Genomic DNA, 14,943 nt, shown 5'->3' with positions numbered 1-14,943 from the left:
TTGTACACTTTACTGTAGGATAAACCTCAACTTAAAAAAATTAAAAATGAACAAGACATCAATTCCCCAGTTAAAACCCTTCAGTGGCTTCACACTGTCTTTGAAATGAAATCAACGATGCAGTTCTTGGCCCCAGCCTTTTCCTCCAACCTCATCTCCTACTGTACTTCTCCCTTGCTTGCTAGAACTCAGCTGCCCTGGGTTTCATTTAGTTTTTCCTAACAAGCTAAAGCTTTCCTGCCTGCCTCAGGACCTTTGCTCAGGCTGTTCCCTCAGCCCAGAATCCTTTGCCATGCTTCGCACCTTTCTTCCTTCACATCACCTACCCAGGCTTACCCAGACCACCACATCTAAAATACATCAGCGCATTTATTCTTCCTGCTCTTACATTATTGTATCTTTATAATGCTACTGTTGTATTTTTATAATGCTACTATTGTTATTTTTATAATGCTACAATGTTTTTCCACTCTTGGAACCAGCTTCTACATTTGATAGACCTTCATTACACCCATGCTATTATGCTAAGTGCTACATAGATAACACCATGAGTCTTCTACTCAGAGAACAAAAAAATCCCCCCCCCAGCTGTTTTTTGTTCTTTTAAGTCTAAGAAGAGGTGCTTTAAAAAAAAAAAAAACCATCAGTTCATTCCAGTGCAGCAGGCTCCATCCTGGGGCTGAAGATGGGAGAGATGAGAGATGGTGAGTACATGGTGTGCTGGGGCGAGTGGTGTCCTCCAAAAAGACAATGGGTAAGTTCAAATGGGAGAAGCATGCCTCAGAAAAACTTTAAAGCCATAAACAACAAGCATTACACACACAAGAGAAAATGCCTTTCTTTCCTTATTTATTTGCAAATTAAGTCAGAGGCTAAAAACACAGGACCCAGAGACCAGGTATATAGCACCAAGACTCCTGTTGCAACAGGTATCTATCAGATACCTTGTCTTCCAATTCAGTCCTCTGACCTCTCTGATTATTTTTGACGAGTACAACCATTTCAACAGAGCCATTCAGAACACTTTATTTATACAAAAGCTCTTCCTAAAGGATCTTTGCTTAACCGCTCCAAGGATCTCTCTGCTGGTGACAGCTCTTCTGTGGTTGTAGAAGGACAGTCTGACCGCTTCCAGGCTAACCCATTCCAGCAGCCAATCCTCCAGAGAACCCAATGCATCCAAGATCCAGGAGCATCCACTGAAGTCTGGGTGAGTCTGGGACAGAAATGGCACAAGGGTAAGACAGAGAAGTGAAGGCTTCCCAAAGCAAGCAATTTATGGTCTAACGCAGCACCCATCCCTTCCATGGATTGGTGCACATGCGGAGCCACACAATGCCCCCGGAGGTACGATGGTAAGAATGTGATGAAAGAAATCAGGCCATTGTACCTATCACCTGTCTAAGGAAGATTGGGGAGGGGGAATTTGTAGCTGGTGAGAAAGATCGCCTTTATCTGTGGAATACAGACTAACTCTAGTCACTTAAATTTTGCACCTCGATTTTTCCGAACAGAAGCGGAGTTAACATCCAACACCTTTGGAAGACAAAATATAATTTTAGAGTAGACATGCACACTCTATATTTCACATTAGTGAGCATTTTGTTTTAACACTTCTCAATTTGCAGCCTTACATCCTTGCACCAACATCATCTCTAGCCATGCTGGGAAAACTCACTCCTCCTCAAATGCATCCCTCTCGTTTCCGGTCTCCACGCCACGGTTGATCTGTCACCCCTTCCTACCATGCCCACACGTAACCCCACCTTTCACATCCTATCCGCCCTTGAAGGTTATTCCCCAGGTGTCCCCTCTGGCTTATCTGTGTTCCACACAACCTCCCACTGAGGACCAGAGCTCCTTGTGTTCTCAGAACCTATATCACACTCCGCCTATGTCATTAACAGCCTCGTCTAAAGTTAGAGAGGCAGCTGGAATAATCAGAAGAATGCTGCCCTGAGAATCAGCCACCCAGAGCTCTAATCCTAGCTCTGTGAGAGTATGAGATGTCATGTAAGCAAGTGATAATCTCACACTGGACCTCAGTTTCTCTTTTATAAAAGGAAAGGCTTGAAACGGGATTTGAAAAGTTCCTCCTGGTTCTATTTACGAGTATTTCCTCAATGCGCCCATCCCGCAGGACTGTGAGCCCCTTTATGATAGAGACCACATCGTTTCCATCTGAGCTTCCCCAGCACACCTGGCTTGCATGGAGACACTCAATACATTTATCCAGCCAGCATCTTGTTTTATCCTCACAGCGCCATGAGCGGCTGACCCAAGGCACAGCTCTGACCCTTGGGAGGCTTGCAGAAGCAGAGTGGCCTGCCAGACCCATGCAGTAAAGGACTGGCCAGTGACAGACTAATAATCAGAGGACTAAGTGAACTCCAAGTATCCTACAGAGAGCCCTTCCAGAAAATGCAGGCTCTCCAGCAATGATTCTCAACTGAGGGCAACTTCTCTGGGCATTTTCGGTTGGGAGGGAGGCTGCTACTGGCATCTATGGGAGAGAGGCCAAAGATGTTGTCCTGTATCCCACCATGCTCAGGACAGCCCCCCCAACAAAGAATTAAGCAGCCCCAACATGTCAATAGCACTGTGGTTGAGAAACCCTGCTCTGGGTCACATACCTTCTTTCCTTCTCCTATCTTTCCTTAATCTCCTTTCCCCCTTCTTCTCACAGGTTAAACAAGATTCCAAAGGATACCACTGGAATACAGGGGGTTTTGGTACAATCACCATGAACACTCAGCCTTGATTCACTGTCATGAAGAAAATCCAAAATCAAGCCTTCATATGTGTCATAAAAATCTCCTTATCCTCTTCCCCATAGCTTCTTTTGAAGGGGAAGACTTTTCTGAGTTCTCTGCAATTGTACGCTATGGGGTGAGGGTGGGTGGGCAGGAGGAAGGAAGGAAAGTCTACCCGTTTTAGGTACATTCTAAGTACAGAGCACCATTGAGTGAAAAAAAACCCGACATATGTCCCTCTTCAAAAAAGAAGAACAGACTAGGTGGTGGGTCCCTCTCTGTAAGAGGGCATTTAAGAACCAATTTATAGATTGCCTGTCCACAGATAACAAGAGAGACACGGAGAGCTCAGGTGTTCAGCATTGCTGCCAACGGAAAGCAAGCCAAGTGGGAAAAGCTAGCAGCCCCCAGCTGGTCCAGCTTATAGGAGCTGTTTGCGCACAACTTTTCAGGAACTCGGTGAGTGAAGAAGCACTCCTGTATGAGAAAAACTGCCGTCAAAATAACACGCCCAGGGCCTCTAACATGATAACCTGTCTCGGCCATTCTGTCTCCACAAAGAGAGCCCCAACTCACTTGTTTTAGGATTTTCCCCATGTAACTAAAATAGACCTCCTTCTTCTTCCTCTTATGCCTCAAGGCTGAGTTGGCGCACTCATACTTTGCTTTGGCTGGGATGTAAAGTGTAGTCCTCTTCTTAGGGAACCTCGGGTCATGTAAGCAAACGTAGTACATGGGGAAGGCTTAATCCTCACACTTCCAGGTTGCAGCACTGGCTGTAGGCAAGTGAACAGCCATTCCCCAGCCCTCGGAGGAGGTTTTATAGGGGGGCACGCTTTCCTAATAAAATCAGTGATTAGTGATTGCACCTGCTGGAGGTGAATACTCTCAGAATACTTAAGAAATATTAGGTGTAGTCTAAAGCAGGCTTACGGTACATTCTGGAAATGGGGCTTGAGGTGGGACGCTCAAAGTGTTAAGCTTTTCTCTGCTCTAGCCCATGCCATAGAGAGGATGACCACTTTGATGTGATGGCCGTGAATTTACCAGGCAACACTGATTTCCGAAGTTATCCCTTTTACGTGTGGAGTGACTCCAGGTGTTCTTATAGGGGGTTCTTGGCTGCAAAAATTTCAATTCAAAAGGACTGGGAGTGGAATCCGGGAAGCCGAATTTTTTGCTAAAGCAACGCTGGTGAATCTAAGGACCAGCCAGATTGAGGATTCATTGGTCTGTAAGACCTTCCTGAAGGGACTGCACAGGATCAGGGCTTAGGGCAGGAGGAGTAGCTCTGCATGGATCTGCTCTGGGTGTCTGCCTTTGCACTGGGAGGACGGGCTGGTTTATGCAACAGCAATTAGGAACTCAGGTGACAAAGCAGGAATAGGGAAGCCAGGAACTCACCGTATCTTCAAAAGTGAAGGTTGAGAAACTGTAGCTAGAAAGGCTGTGAACTCCCTGCAATTAGTATTATCAGCTCAGCTACAAGGGAGTGACCAGCCTGACATGAACCAACAGATAAGAGGACACCAGAGAGCCAGGGTGTCAAAGGAAGAAAAGAACCAGGCGACAAGAGACACTCCTTCCTCTCCCAGTGATGAGCTGCCCTGAAGCCCCGGTGCCAGGGACTAGTGGGTTCTAATAGGACAGTCAGCTCCCAGTTTCCCAGCCTGATGTCCCCGCCCCCATACGAAGTGCTGGATGTACTTTATGGCACTTAATCCTCACAGCAACATTAGGAGATAGGATATTAGTATTACTCTCCCTTTACAGAAGAGGCAACTGAGTCTCAGAGGACTCGAGTGCCTTGCCCAGGATCACATACAGTGCACAGGGGGCAGAACCAACCCCTGGGCCTCTGCTTCTAACCCCATGCTCCACCACCTTCCAAACCCAAACACCAGAGCCCCCCAGTCCTCGTAGTTACACGTGTGTGCTCTGCACAGCTGCTGTGTGCATTTATTCATTGATGGAGCACGTGGGATGTAGCCTATCTGGAGTGCAGGTTCCATTCCCCTGAATCAGTTCTTGGTTAACAATGACAGGGCTCCACTGAACACTTCTGTGAAAGGAGAAAGTGGTTGCCTATCTCCTGGCTGTCAGAGCACGTCCCACCCACCGCCTCACCACCCAACTCCTACTCTCTCTCTTTTTTTTAAGATTTTATTTATTTCGGTGGGGGGAGGGGGAGGGGCAGAGGGAGAGGCAGTCTCTCTGCTGAGCAGGGAGGCCCACGTGGAACTCGATCCTAGGACTCTGGGATCATGACCCGAGCTGAAGGCAGATGCCCAAAAACTGAGCCACCCCGGTGCCCCACTCCTACTCTCTTTTTACCAGCTTCATCTCTCATTATCTCTCTAGTTAAAAAGGCAATGTATGCACAGAGCATATATTATATGATGAAATGAACTGGAAGGTTTTGTTTTTTGTTTTTAAAGATTTTATTTATTTATTTGAGAGGGGGAGAGAGAGAGCACAAGTGGGGGGAGGGGGCAGAGGGAGAAAGAGAAGCAGGTGCCCCGCTGAGCAAGGACCCTGATGCGGGGCTCTATCCCAGGACCCTGGAATCATGACCTGAGCCAAAGACAGATGCTTGACCTACTGAGCCACCCAGGCGTCCCCGAAATGTAAGTTTTAATGCAACAAAGTAAATATAAACTGGCAGGAATCATTGTCTGGGTGGGATGGCACTCTTCACTGGCCGGGGACAATGGGGAATCAAACCAGCACTATAAAATCCAGAAGATGCCGGAGAGTACAGGCAAAGGGTGAGAACAGAGCTGATGTTGCCGTGGGAGTGTAGCACAGAAGGCCTGGGCAGATGGCACTCATTCATGCAAAAATAGCAAATTTTGGGTGCCTGAGTGGCTCAGCTGGTTGAGTGTCTGCCTTCGGCTCAGGTCATGATCCCAGGGTCCTGGGATCGAGTCCTGCATCAGGCTCCCTGCTCACCGGGGAGTCTGCTTCTCCCTCTGCCCCTCCCCCCTGGTCGTGCTCCCTCTCTCTCACTCTCTCAAATAAATGAAATCTTAAAAAAAACAGTCAGCAAATTTTGATCCCCTACTAAGTCTAAGGCCCATGGCTATGCATGCAAATGGTGATAAATTACTGAGAGGAATCACAAAACTAACATAGGAGAAAGTCATGGGGTGATCAGAAGACTCACCAGCATCTATTAGAAATCTCAGTCAGCTAAGAAGGACATGCAATAAATCGCCTTTTAATAAGTTCCCTGTGTGAAGATAAAAGAAGCAGTTCACTAACAGCAATGTTAACTTGTATTTATCGAGGGCTCGGTACTTGCCTTGGATTATTCGAAGCACTATATAGACATCTCATTTTATGGTTTTAATACTCAGAAATGGATGTTATCATCTCTTTAAAAGAGATGAGGAGGGGCACCTGGGTGGCTCAGTAGGTTAAGCAGCTGCCTTCGGCTCTGGTCATGATTCCAGGGTCCTGGGACGGAGCCCTGCATCGGGCTCCCTGCTCAGCGGGGAGCCAGCTTCTCCCTCTGCCTGCTCCCTCCCCTCCTACCCCAGCTCATGCTTGCACTCTCTCTCTCTCAAATAAATAAAATCTTTTTTAAAAAGAGAGAGAGATGAGGAAGCCGGGGCTTATGAACTAATTTGTTCAAGGTCACACAGGTAGTAAGTTGCAAAGCTAGGAACTGAACCCCAATGTGTCTGACACCAAAATGAGCATCAATATTTCTCCCAATTAGGCCTCCTGCCCACCTGCAGCAGAGTCTCCTGATGTGCTTATTAGAATGAAGATCCCCGAGCCCTGTCCTATGCCTCAGTACAGGTATATACAGCTTGGTGTCCCTGTACCACCATTGCCTCCTGAGTCTGGGGAAAAGGCTGCTCTGATAGGAACCCTACTCAGTTACAGAAGAGCTAATTAGAGAGTTAGAAAGGGTGGGGACACTAGGAGAAAGTGACTGTGATGTGGCTAAGCACAGTCAGACACAGACCTTAGACATTGAGAAAGCAGACCTTACAGAGATTCATGACAATGGTGTGGGAATTCTATGGATAGGAACTCCAAAAGGGAAGTCGACTCAAGAGAAATAGAAGGCTCTTCCTTAACTGGCCATGACCTTGGTCTCCCTCCTGGATGGTAATTCACTTCCACCTGGTCCTATCTTGGTGGAATATCAGCTCCGAAGGACGAACCAGGCTCATAAATAGGGATAATGAGTAACAAGAGCAGAAGATGGGACAACTGGAATTCAGGGCATGGAGTGCATCTGGGCGGTGACTTGAGGAGGAAACCTGAGTTAAAGGGTGTTGGAGTCTGCTTTTATGTGGAGGCGTCTACATGGTATGGGGGAGGCCTAATGAGTCAAATGGCCCAGGTAGGTCCAGGCATTGCAGCATATCATAGAGGGGATTTGGACATTGGGTGGGATATTGGATTATATGGCCTCTGAGGTCTCCTAAGTTTTGTGGATCCTACTTTCCCCCTGTATCATTTCTTTAGGGGTCAGATTGTCAGAATTTGAATAGAAGTACTGTTCAGACACATCAGGGAAATTCAAATCAAAACCACACTGAGATACCACCTTACGCCAGTTAGAATGGCAAAAATAGACAAGGAGAAACAAACAATTGTTGGAGAGGATGTGGAGAAAGGGGATCCCTCCTACATTGTTGGTGGGAATGCAAGTTGGTACAACCATTCTGGAAAACAGTGTGGAGGTCGCTTAAAAAGTTGAAAATTGAGCTACCCTATGATGCAGCCATTGCACTGCTGGGTGTTTACCCCAAAGATACAGACATAGTGAAGAGAAGGGCCATATGCACCCCAATGTTCATAGCAGCATTGTCCACAATAGCTAAATCGTGGAAGGAGCTGAGATGCCCTTCAACAGATGACTGGATTAAGAAGCTGTGGTCCATATATACAATGGAATATTACTCAGCTTTCAGAAAGAACGAATTCTCAACATTTGCTGCAACATGGACGGCACTGGAGGAGATAATGCTAAGTGAAATAAGTCAAGCAGAGAAAGACAATTATCATATGGTTTCTCTCATCTATGGAACATAAGATCTAGGATGAACAGTAGGGGAAGAAAGGGATAAAGAAAGGGGGGGCAATCAGAAGGGGGAATGAAACATGAGAGACTATGGACTATGAGAAGCAAACTGAAGACTTCAGAGGGGAGGGGGGTGGGGGAATGGGATAGACTGGTGATGGGTAGTAAGGAGGGCACGTATTGCATGGTGCACTGGGTATTATACGCAACTAATGAAGCATCGAACTTTGCATCGGAATCCGGGGATGTACTGTATGGTGACTAACATAATATAATAATAAAATAAAATTTAAAAAAAAGAGATAAAAAAAAAGAAGTACTGTTCATATTATTTCTACCTCTGGATAGTCTGAAGAATTAATCCAGTTGAATGGAAAAAGTCAGAGGGTCACACGGTGCATTTTAGCATAATTGTATTTTGTGAATTTAATTCTAGGAGTTGAATACTGCTACAGCTCACCGGTTAAGAAACTCTGGGGGAATGGCAGGAGGAAGGGGGATCTGGGGGGCAGACTAGAAGACGTCACCTTGGGAATGATGTCACACTCTTCCTGATGCATCAGCTCTGTAGATACTAATTGAATATTAATGATGGATGATATTAGTGCTGACTACTTGCTACTTTGTCAGATGGAGGGAAGAAAGGAATCCAAATTTTTCCCAGCCCCAGCAATATCTTATTTAACCTCTCTGCCAAGCTTTTAGAGGAGGAGAAAAAAGTACAGAGGAAAGAAGGACATGAACTCCCTCCATTTAGAAATAGGAGTAGGGAGATTGGGTTTACCCAGAGAAGATCTAGGGTGTTGCCCTCCCTTGCTTCTCAATCTTCCTCCCCCTGCATCTTGTCTCACAAATGAAGTCCCCATTGGGTAGTAGAGACTACCCACTATTCAAATCAGAATCTTTAAGTTCTGGTCTTAGCTCTACCAGCACCTCTCTCTGACCTAGTCAAGGAGAGCTGCTCTTCATGGCTCTCAGTTTCCCCACGGATATATGCATTTGATTACACAACCATGAAGACTCCTTAGAATCTTGCTATGCAAAGTATGGTCTGCAGGGGTGCCTAGCTGGCTCAGTCAGCAGAGCATGTGACTCTTGATCTCCAGGTTGTGAGTTCAAGCCCCACGTTGGGCATAGAGATTACTTAAATTAAAAAAAAAAAAAAAAGTCTGGTCTGCAACCCAGCAGCAGGAGCACTTGGGGATCTTGTCAAAATGCAGATTTTGGTTCAGTAGGTTGGAGGTGGGACCTGAGACTCTGCATTTCTAACAAAATCCCAAGAAATTCTTATACACTTTCAAATTTGATGCAACCTGCCTTAAGACACCATCCATCCACGAATCCATTGTGGATATGCCTTGTTGTTCTCCCTCTCGTGGGTTTCTGTCACACCCCCAAGTTTTCTAGCCCTAGGACTACTTCCAAGGGCCAGAATAGCTTGAGAGTTAGTGATTTTTCTGGCTTGGGGCTTAGAGAAATGCCACATGTTCCTTAATACTACACCTACACACATCCATTTACTAATAAACTCACTAGCTAATTCACCTACTCGATTCAAGAAATACCTCCGGGGCAGCAGGCACAGCTTGAGGGCTGGAGATAAAAGGATGAGGAGGGCATGGCCTCCATCTGGGAGACGTTAGGGACAGGCCTGGACAGTCAACTCTAACTCAGATGAGCACTTCTGTAATTAGTAAAGAGGATACATTGCAGTGAAATGTTTATAGTCAGAAACTATGTTGTCACAGGCAGGAAAAGTTCTGGAGGCTATCCCAGGCTATGTCCTCCCTTGCCATTGACGCTATCTTTCCTGTGACCATAAATATGAGGCTTCTCTGCCCACACCGGGGAGTGTGCTGTTGGGACAGTCCCTGTCTGATGACTCACAGGACACAACACTTTTCTTAAATTCTTCCCCATTCCCCAATGATCAGAACCTATGATGTGACCCTTCCCTTAGCTGAGGGCTTCTTAACTTGGGATCCATAGGTTATTTTGGGCAGAGGGGCAGAGAGGTCCATGTAAACTGTTTTGTGTGTATGCTTAATACATGTGTCTTGGGAGAGGAAGTCCACTTGTTCTCATCAAAGGACGATGAGACCTAAGAACTGGGAACCAGTGTCTTGCTACTGTCCACCTGCTACCCTAAGACTCAGGCAGCGGCAGCCCCCTTTCTTTCTGTTCTCCTCCATCTCCTCCCTCTCTGCAGCTGATATATCCCAACTTCCTCTGTGCTTAGGTTGATTATGTTAAAAAGAGCTCTGTCTGCAGTATCAGCCATTCCAAGGAGCTAAGGAAAGACCCTTGTCCCCAACTCAACACTGTCACAGGTAAGCACAGCTGGGCCACAGGGACAGCAGGGGAAGAAATCCCTAGAACCCAGAACCAGGTCTTTAGCAATTGGCCGGCTGATCCTTTGTTTTTAATAGCTAGCTATAGGTGAGATGAAATTTTTAAGTTGTTTTCTGGGCTTTCAGGGTGATGTAGGGCAGTGAACTCAGCTATGAAGTTTCCCTTTCCTTTGTCCTGTGAGATGTCTACAGAGTGAAAGGAAGGGGTGGGGAAGTGGGGAAGGGAGGGCCACAGGTGGGCAAGTCATCAGTGACACCAGGGAGGCAACTGTTGGGTCTGCTTTTACCTTAAAATGCTTAGGCTTCAGAAACCATAGAAAGCATATATATGAGCATATATACATTGCCTTTGATGTACTATTCATAGTTCAAATCCAGTCTTTGGCATGAAAGAGGAGGATGCGTGTTTTGGATAATACCTAAGGTAGAGAGTTCCACAGCATTTATATATGGATCTGAGTGCATTATGAAGTTATCCCGCAATGTAAATTTGCCTTTCTACTTCTGCTCCAAAATAATTTGGGCTTATAAAATAAATGTATAAAATAACCCTTTGAATATACTATGTTTTTCCTGGACTTCTTGCTTCTGTTTTGCAGGACTCATGATGAAGTGAGCTGTTTTCCTGGTTGCTGGGCACCTGGTAAAGATAGGGAGGGTAGGGCAGCCCAGAAGCATTCTGGGAGAGGAGAAAGGGCACAAATATTTGCTTTGGAAAATTCAGAGTTGATTTTCACAGATAATCCATAGCAGATTCTCTGTAGCAGCTGTCAACTGCAGAGAGGTTTTTGGAACAACGGCTTTTGTTTATGTGAACATATAGTGCTCAGGCCTGGCCCCAGGTGAGAAGTGAACACAGCCCCGAGACCTGCTTCCAGGGCAGGAGATTAGGAGAAGATAAATACCGCACAAAGACTGATTTTAATGCAGAAAGTCTATCAAGGGAGGGGGTGGATTTACAACCTCACGTTGCACAACTCATAGATTCAAAGACCATTCCATATTCATCTATCAAGCAAGTGTTTATTAAGAGCTTCACACATGAGGCACTGGGCTATCGGGTGCCAGACTTACACCCATAACAGAACAGCCTCCGGCCCTCATGCTCTCATGCCCTCTCTCTCACTAGAGATGGACAGTAGGCTCAAGTGCATTCAGTGCTGCAACGGGAATGATATTTCCAGGGTGCTGTGGGGGCGCAGAGGAGGGACAGCCAACCCTGACTTAGGAAATCATGGAAGTCTTCTTGGAGGAAGTGATATTGAGGCAGAGCTACCAGATGAGCAGAAGTTAGCTAGGCCACAGGAGTGAGGAGTGGGACAACAGGGAAGGGAATTTCAGGCAGAGAACAGATTGTACCCTCCCTGGGGGATGTTTGCCAGCTAAGGTAAACAATAAATTACTTAAATTATAAAAATATATTTATAGGATCAATTATTTAAATTATTTTTTGTTTTTAGAATGGTCCGTTTAGTGTTTGTAACCTCCTGGCATATCTATGGCAAGCAGAGCTTATGGATACTCCGAACCAGAGTTTTCAAAGTGTGCACATCGGAGAGCTGATGTGACTTTCATTTCTTTCTTTTTTTTTTTTTTAAAGATTTTGTTTATTTATTTGACAGAGATAGAGACAGCCAGCGAGAGAGGGTACACAAGCAGGGGGAGTGGGAGAGGAAGAAGCAGGCTCATAGCAGAGGAGCCTGATGTGGGGTTCAATCCCTTAACACCGGGATCATGCCCTGAGCCGAAGGCAGACGCTTAACCACTGTGCCACCCAGGCGCCCCGTGACTTTCATTTCTAAGTATTATTTGGTTCCTTGAAAATAAACATCTTTATGTGAGGACAGTTTTAGACTGTTATTTGATTTTTAACTTTATATTTTGCAATCATTTCAAACTTACAGAAAAGTTGTAAGAACAGTGTAAAAAAAGCTGCCATATATTCTCTATATTCACCAATCACTGACATCTTCCTACATTTGCTGTATTCGCTTGTATCTCTCTACATACACACACACACACATATATATATACACACACACGTATTATTATTATTATTCTTTGATAAATTCTTTGAGACATTACATTCTTTACCCCTAAATACATTAAAACCTATCTCCTGAGAATAAGGACATTCTCTTACGGAACCCCAGTACAATGACCAAATTCAGGAAAACTAATAGCGATGCTATGCTACTATTTAAATTATAGTCTGTATTCAAATTTCACTGATTGTCCCAATAATGTCCTTTACCTTTTTCCTTTTTTAAAATTTTATTTTATTTGAATTCAGTTAATTAACATACATTATTAGTTTTGAAGGTAGAGTTCAGTGTTTCATCAGTTGCATAGAACCCCCAGGGCTCATTACATCATGTGCCCTCCTTAGTGCCCCGTCACCCAGTTACCCCATTCTTCCCCCCACCAACCTTCCCTCCAGCAACCTTCAGTTTGTTTCCTATAGTTAAGAATCCTTCACATTTTTTCTGGTTAAAGATCCAGTCCAGGTCACATACTTGCCTTTAGTTGTGGTATCTCTTTAGGGCCTTTTAACCTGGACTACCCTTCAGCCTTCCTTTGTCTTTCAAGCCATTGATATTTTTCAAGAGTACAGATCAGTTTTTTGTAGAATGTCCCTTAATGTGAGTTTATGTGATGTTTCTTCACAATCAGACTCAGTGGATGCATTTTAGCAGGTAAGTGATGTTATATCTTTCTAAGGAGATTATATCACTCATCACATCACTCAACGATGTCAGCGTGTCTCATTATTGGTGATGTTAACTTTTATTTTGTTTTTTAGTATACTTTAATCTGTAACATAAACGTACACATCCAAATGTGTTTATATCTAAATGTTATCACAAAGGAGATTAATAGTGAGCTAACCTGTTCTATATTACCTTGTTTGAGTGCAGATTGTAGTGTTTTGTTTCTTCTGTCATTTCTGCATATATCGGAACTTCTTGTAAATGTGTCATTGACTGATAAGATTGTAGTTGTGCTCTGGCCTTTAAAAGGCTGGGCATAAAAGTAACAAATTACTACTTAGCCATGTGAATCAGAATTTTCTTGATACTATACAACCAAAACAGTGTTCAAAAGTAAATTGGAATCCCAAAGCTGGTTTAAGGTGATGGTGACCCCCAACAGACAGATATGGGTTCTTCCAAAGAGCCTCATCGGTTTTATGCCTGATTTTATATGAATTTGGGCTTATAAATTTATAAAATGCCCTTTGCATATGTTGTGTATATGTGCTATATGTTGGGCTCCTATACAAGATATTGATAAAAAAACAAGAGTTCCTTTGCTTTGGCCATTTGCAAACCACAGCTACATCCCACAGTAGATCCTACCCACTGTAGGATTACTTTTGCTCTGACAACCCCAGGGCTCAGAGAATACACATGCATCCATTTCCAGTGGGTCATTGGGTAGAGAGCCTGGTTGCTCCAAAATGCTCAAAATTGACGATTTCTTTCTTTTATTTTTGAAATTCAGTTCTACTTACTTTAAAACATACCAATACAAACATTTTAGGAATGTACCATATTATGCAATTACTAACCGACCTACATAAAGGCCCAAGTGAAGGACAGTCCTACCTTGGAAAGCGTCTAGCCTAGAGGTCTTATTCCACAAATGAGGACACTGAGATCCAGAGAGGTGTCTTCTGAAGAAGGAGAGCTGCTAATGGTAGACCACAACCCAGCTCTTCGTGTGCCAGGGTTTGGGGTGGCTTTCTTATAGCGGAGGTGCTCCCTTGGGAGGTAACCAAGCTGCCTTCCCCAATCTCCTGGCTAGTGTGGGTTGTTGGCAGCCAAAGCCAGCCTTGAGCAGGGTTCTTCCGTCTGGTTTACCATCTCAAATTCAGCCATAGAGTTGGAGCCCAGCCAGGTCCTTGGGAGCCTCTAGATTTCCTAGAAGATGGTCTTGACTGAAACACAAGGCGGAAGAGGTGTAGCTGCCTTAGAAAGTCATTTATAATATATTTTCATCAGGAAAATATAGTCTAAGTTCCAAAAGAATTTTCCAAGCTGAACCAATATATCCATACATTGAAGATCACTTAGAACTCATTCAGCCCGATTGAACCAGTGCTGATTTCATTTCTACATGTGCAAGGCAGTATGATAGTTACTTGGTGGGTGCCAACAGGGATATGAAGAAATTTAGGACATGGCCCCATGCTCAAGAAGCCTACAATAATCCTAGGGAGGTGACACCTACATATATTAAAAATTTATTAATAATATAAGGTAATGTTTGATGGCATCCTCAGATGAGTGCAGCAGAAAGAGGGACCACGGATCATTGAAGAAGGAAAACATTCCGCCATGCGGCTTCTAAGTCTAATGACCTAGATGAAACTGCAGCTTCCCCACTTTTTAGCGGTGCGGCAAGTTATTTGAATTCTCTAAGGCGCTTAGAAAAGCTCTGGGCATTTTAAGTGTCCCCCAAGTGTTAGCTGTTACTACTCTCTTGCAGTCTGTGAGCTAACCATCATTTCCAGGATGAAGAGGACCTGAGCAGAGGAGCAGGAGTGGCTTCGCGGCAAGGTGATAGAATCATAAGGAATTATCCTCGCACAAAGCTCCTCGAGCTACTTCTGTAACTCAGCTTGCAGCCCTCAAGCACCGCGGAGCAGGCAATTCTGGAAACCTGATTCCACCCACCCCCCCCATGTCCACGCTCCTTGGTACCGCCTCCCTGAGATCCCAGCACCCGTCCCCAGGGGGCGCTGCCGCCCCGCCGACCTGGCCGGGGCCCGCGCGCGCCCCCGCCGCGCCCC

The 14,943-nt window shown here is 45.0% G+C and overlaps 1 protein-coding gene across 3 annotated transcripts in view; it reads right to left on the bottom strand.

Annotated features, from left to right (window-relative positions):
• Positions 1-839: 839 nt before the first annotated feature.
• Positions 840-14,943, bottom strand: part of LOC117795518 (histone H2B-like) — a 14,438-nt gene continuing 334 nt past the window's right edge. The window contains exons 2-3 of one of the 3 annotated variants that reach the window (XR_004619571.1): positions 13,757-14,088; positions 840-1,216 (exon numbers count right to left, since the gene is read on the bottom strand). Coding sequence is in view for 1 of the 3 variants with exons in the window: in XM_034640510.1 (XP_034496401.1) it covers positions 1,016-1,216; positions 3,330-3,488 (360 nt within the window). In the remaining 2 variants the exon portion in view is untranslated. Of the gene's footprint in view, positions 1,217-3,329; positions 3,518-5,920; positions 5,986-13,756; positions 14,089-14,943 lie in introns of those variants that run through there. The other 2 variants (XM_034640510.1, XR_004619572.1) reach the window with 2 other exon arrangements.

The sequence above is a fragment of the Ailuropoda melanoleuca genome, chromosome 13 (assembly GCF_002007445.2).
Source record: "Ailuropoda melanoleuca isolate Jingjing chromosome 13, ASM200744v2, whole genome shotgun sequence".
NCBI classification, from domain to species: Eukaryota; Metazoa; Chordata; class Mammalia; order Carnivora; family Ursidae; genus Ailuropoda; species Ailuropoda melanoleuca.
The sequence above is the reverse complement of the archived record's forward strand: the minus strand, read 5'-3'. Positions and strand labels throughout refer to the sequence as shown.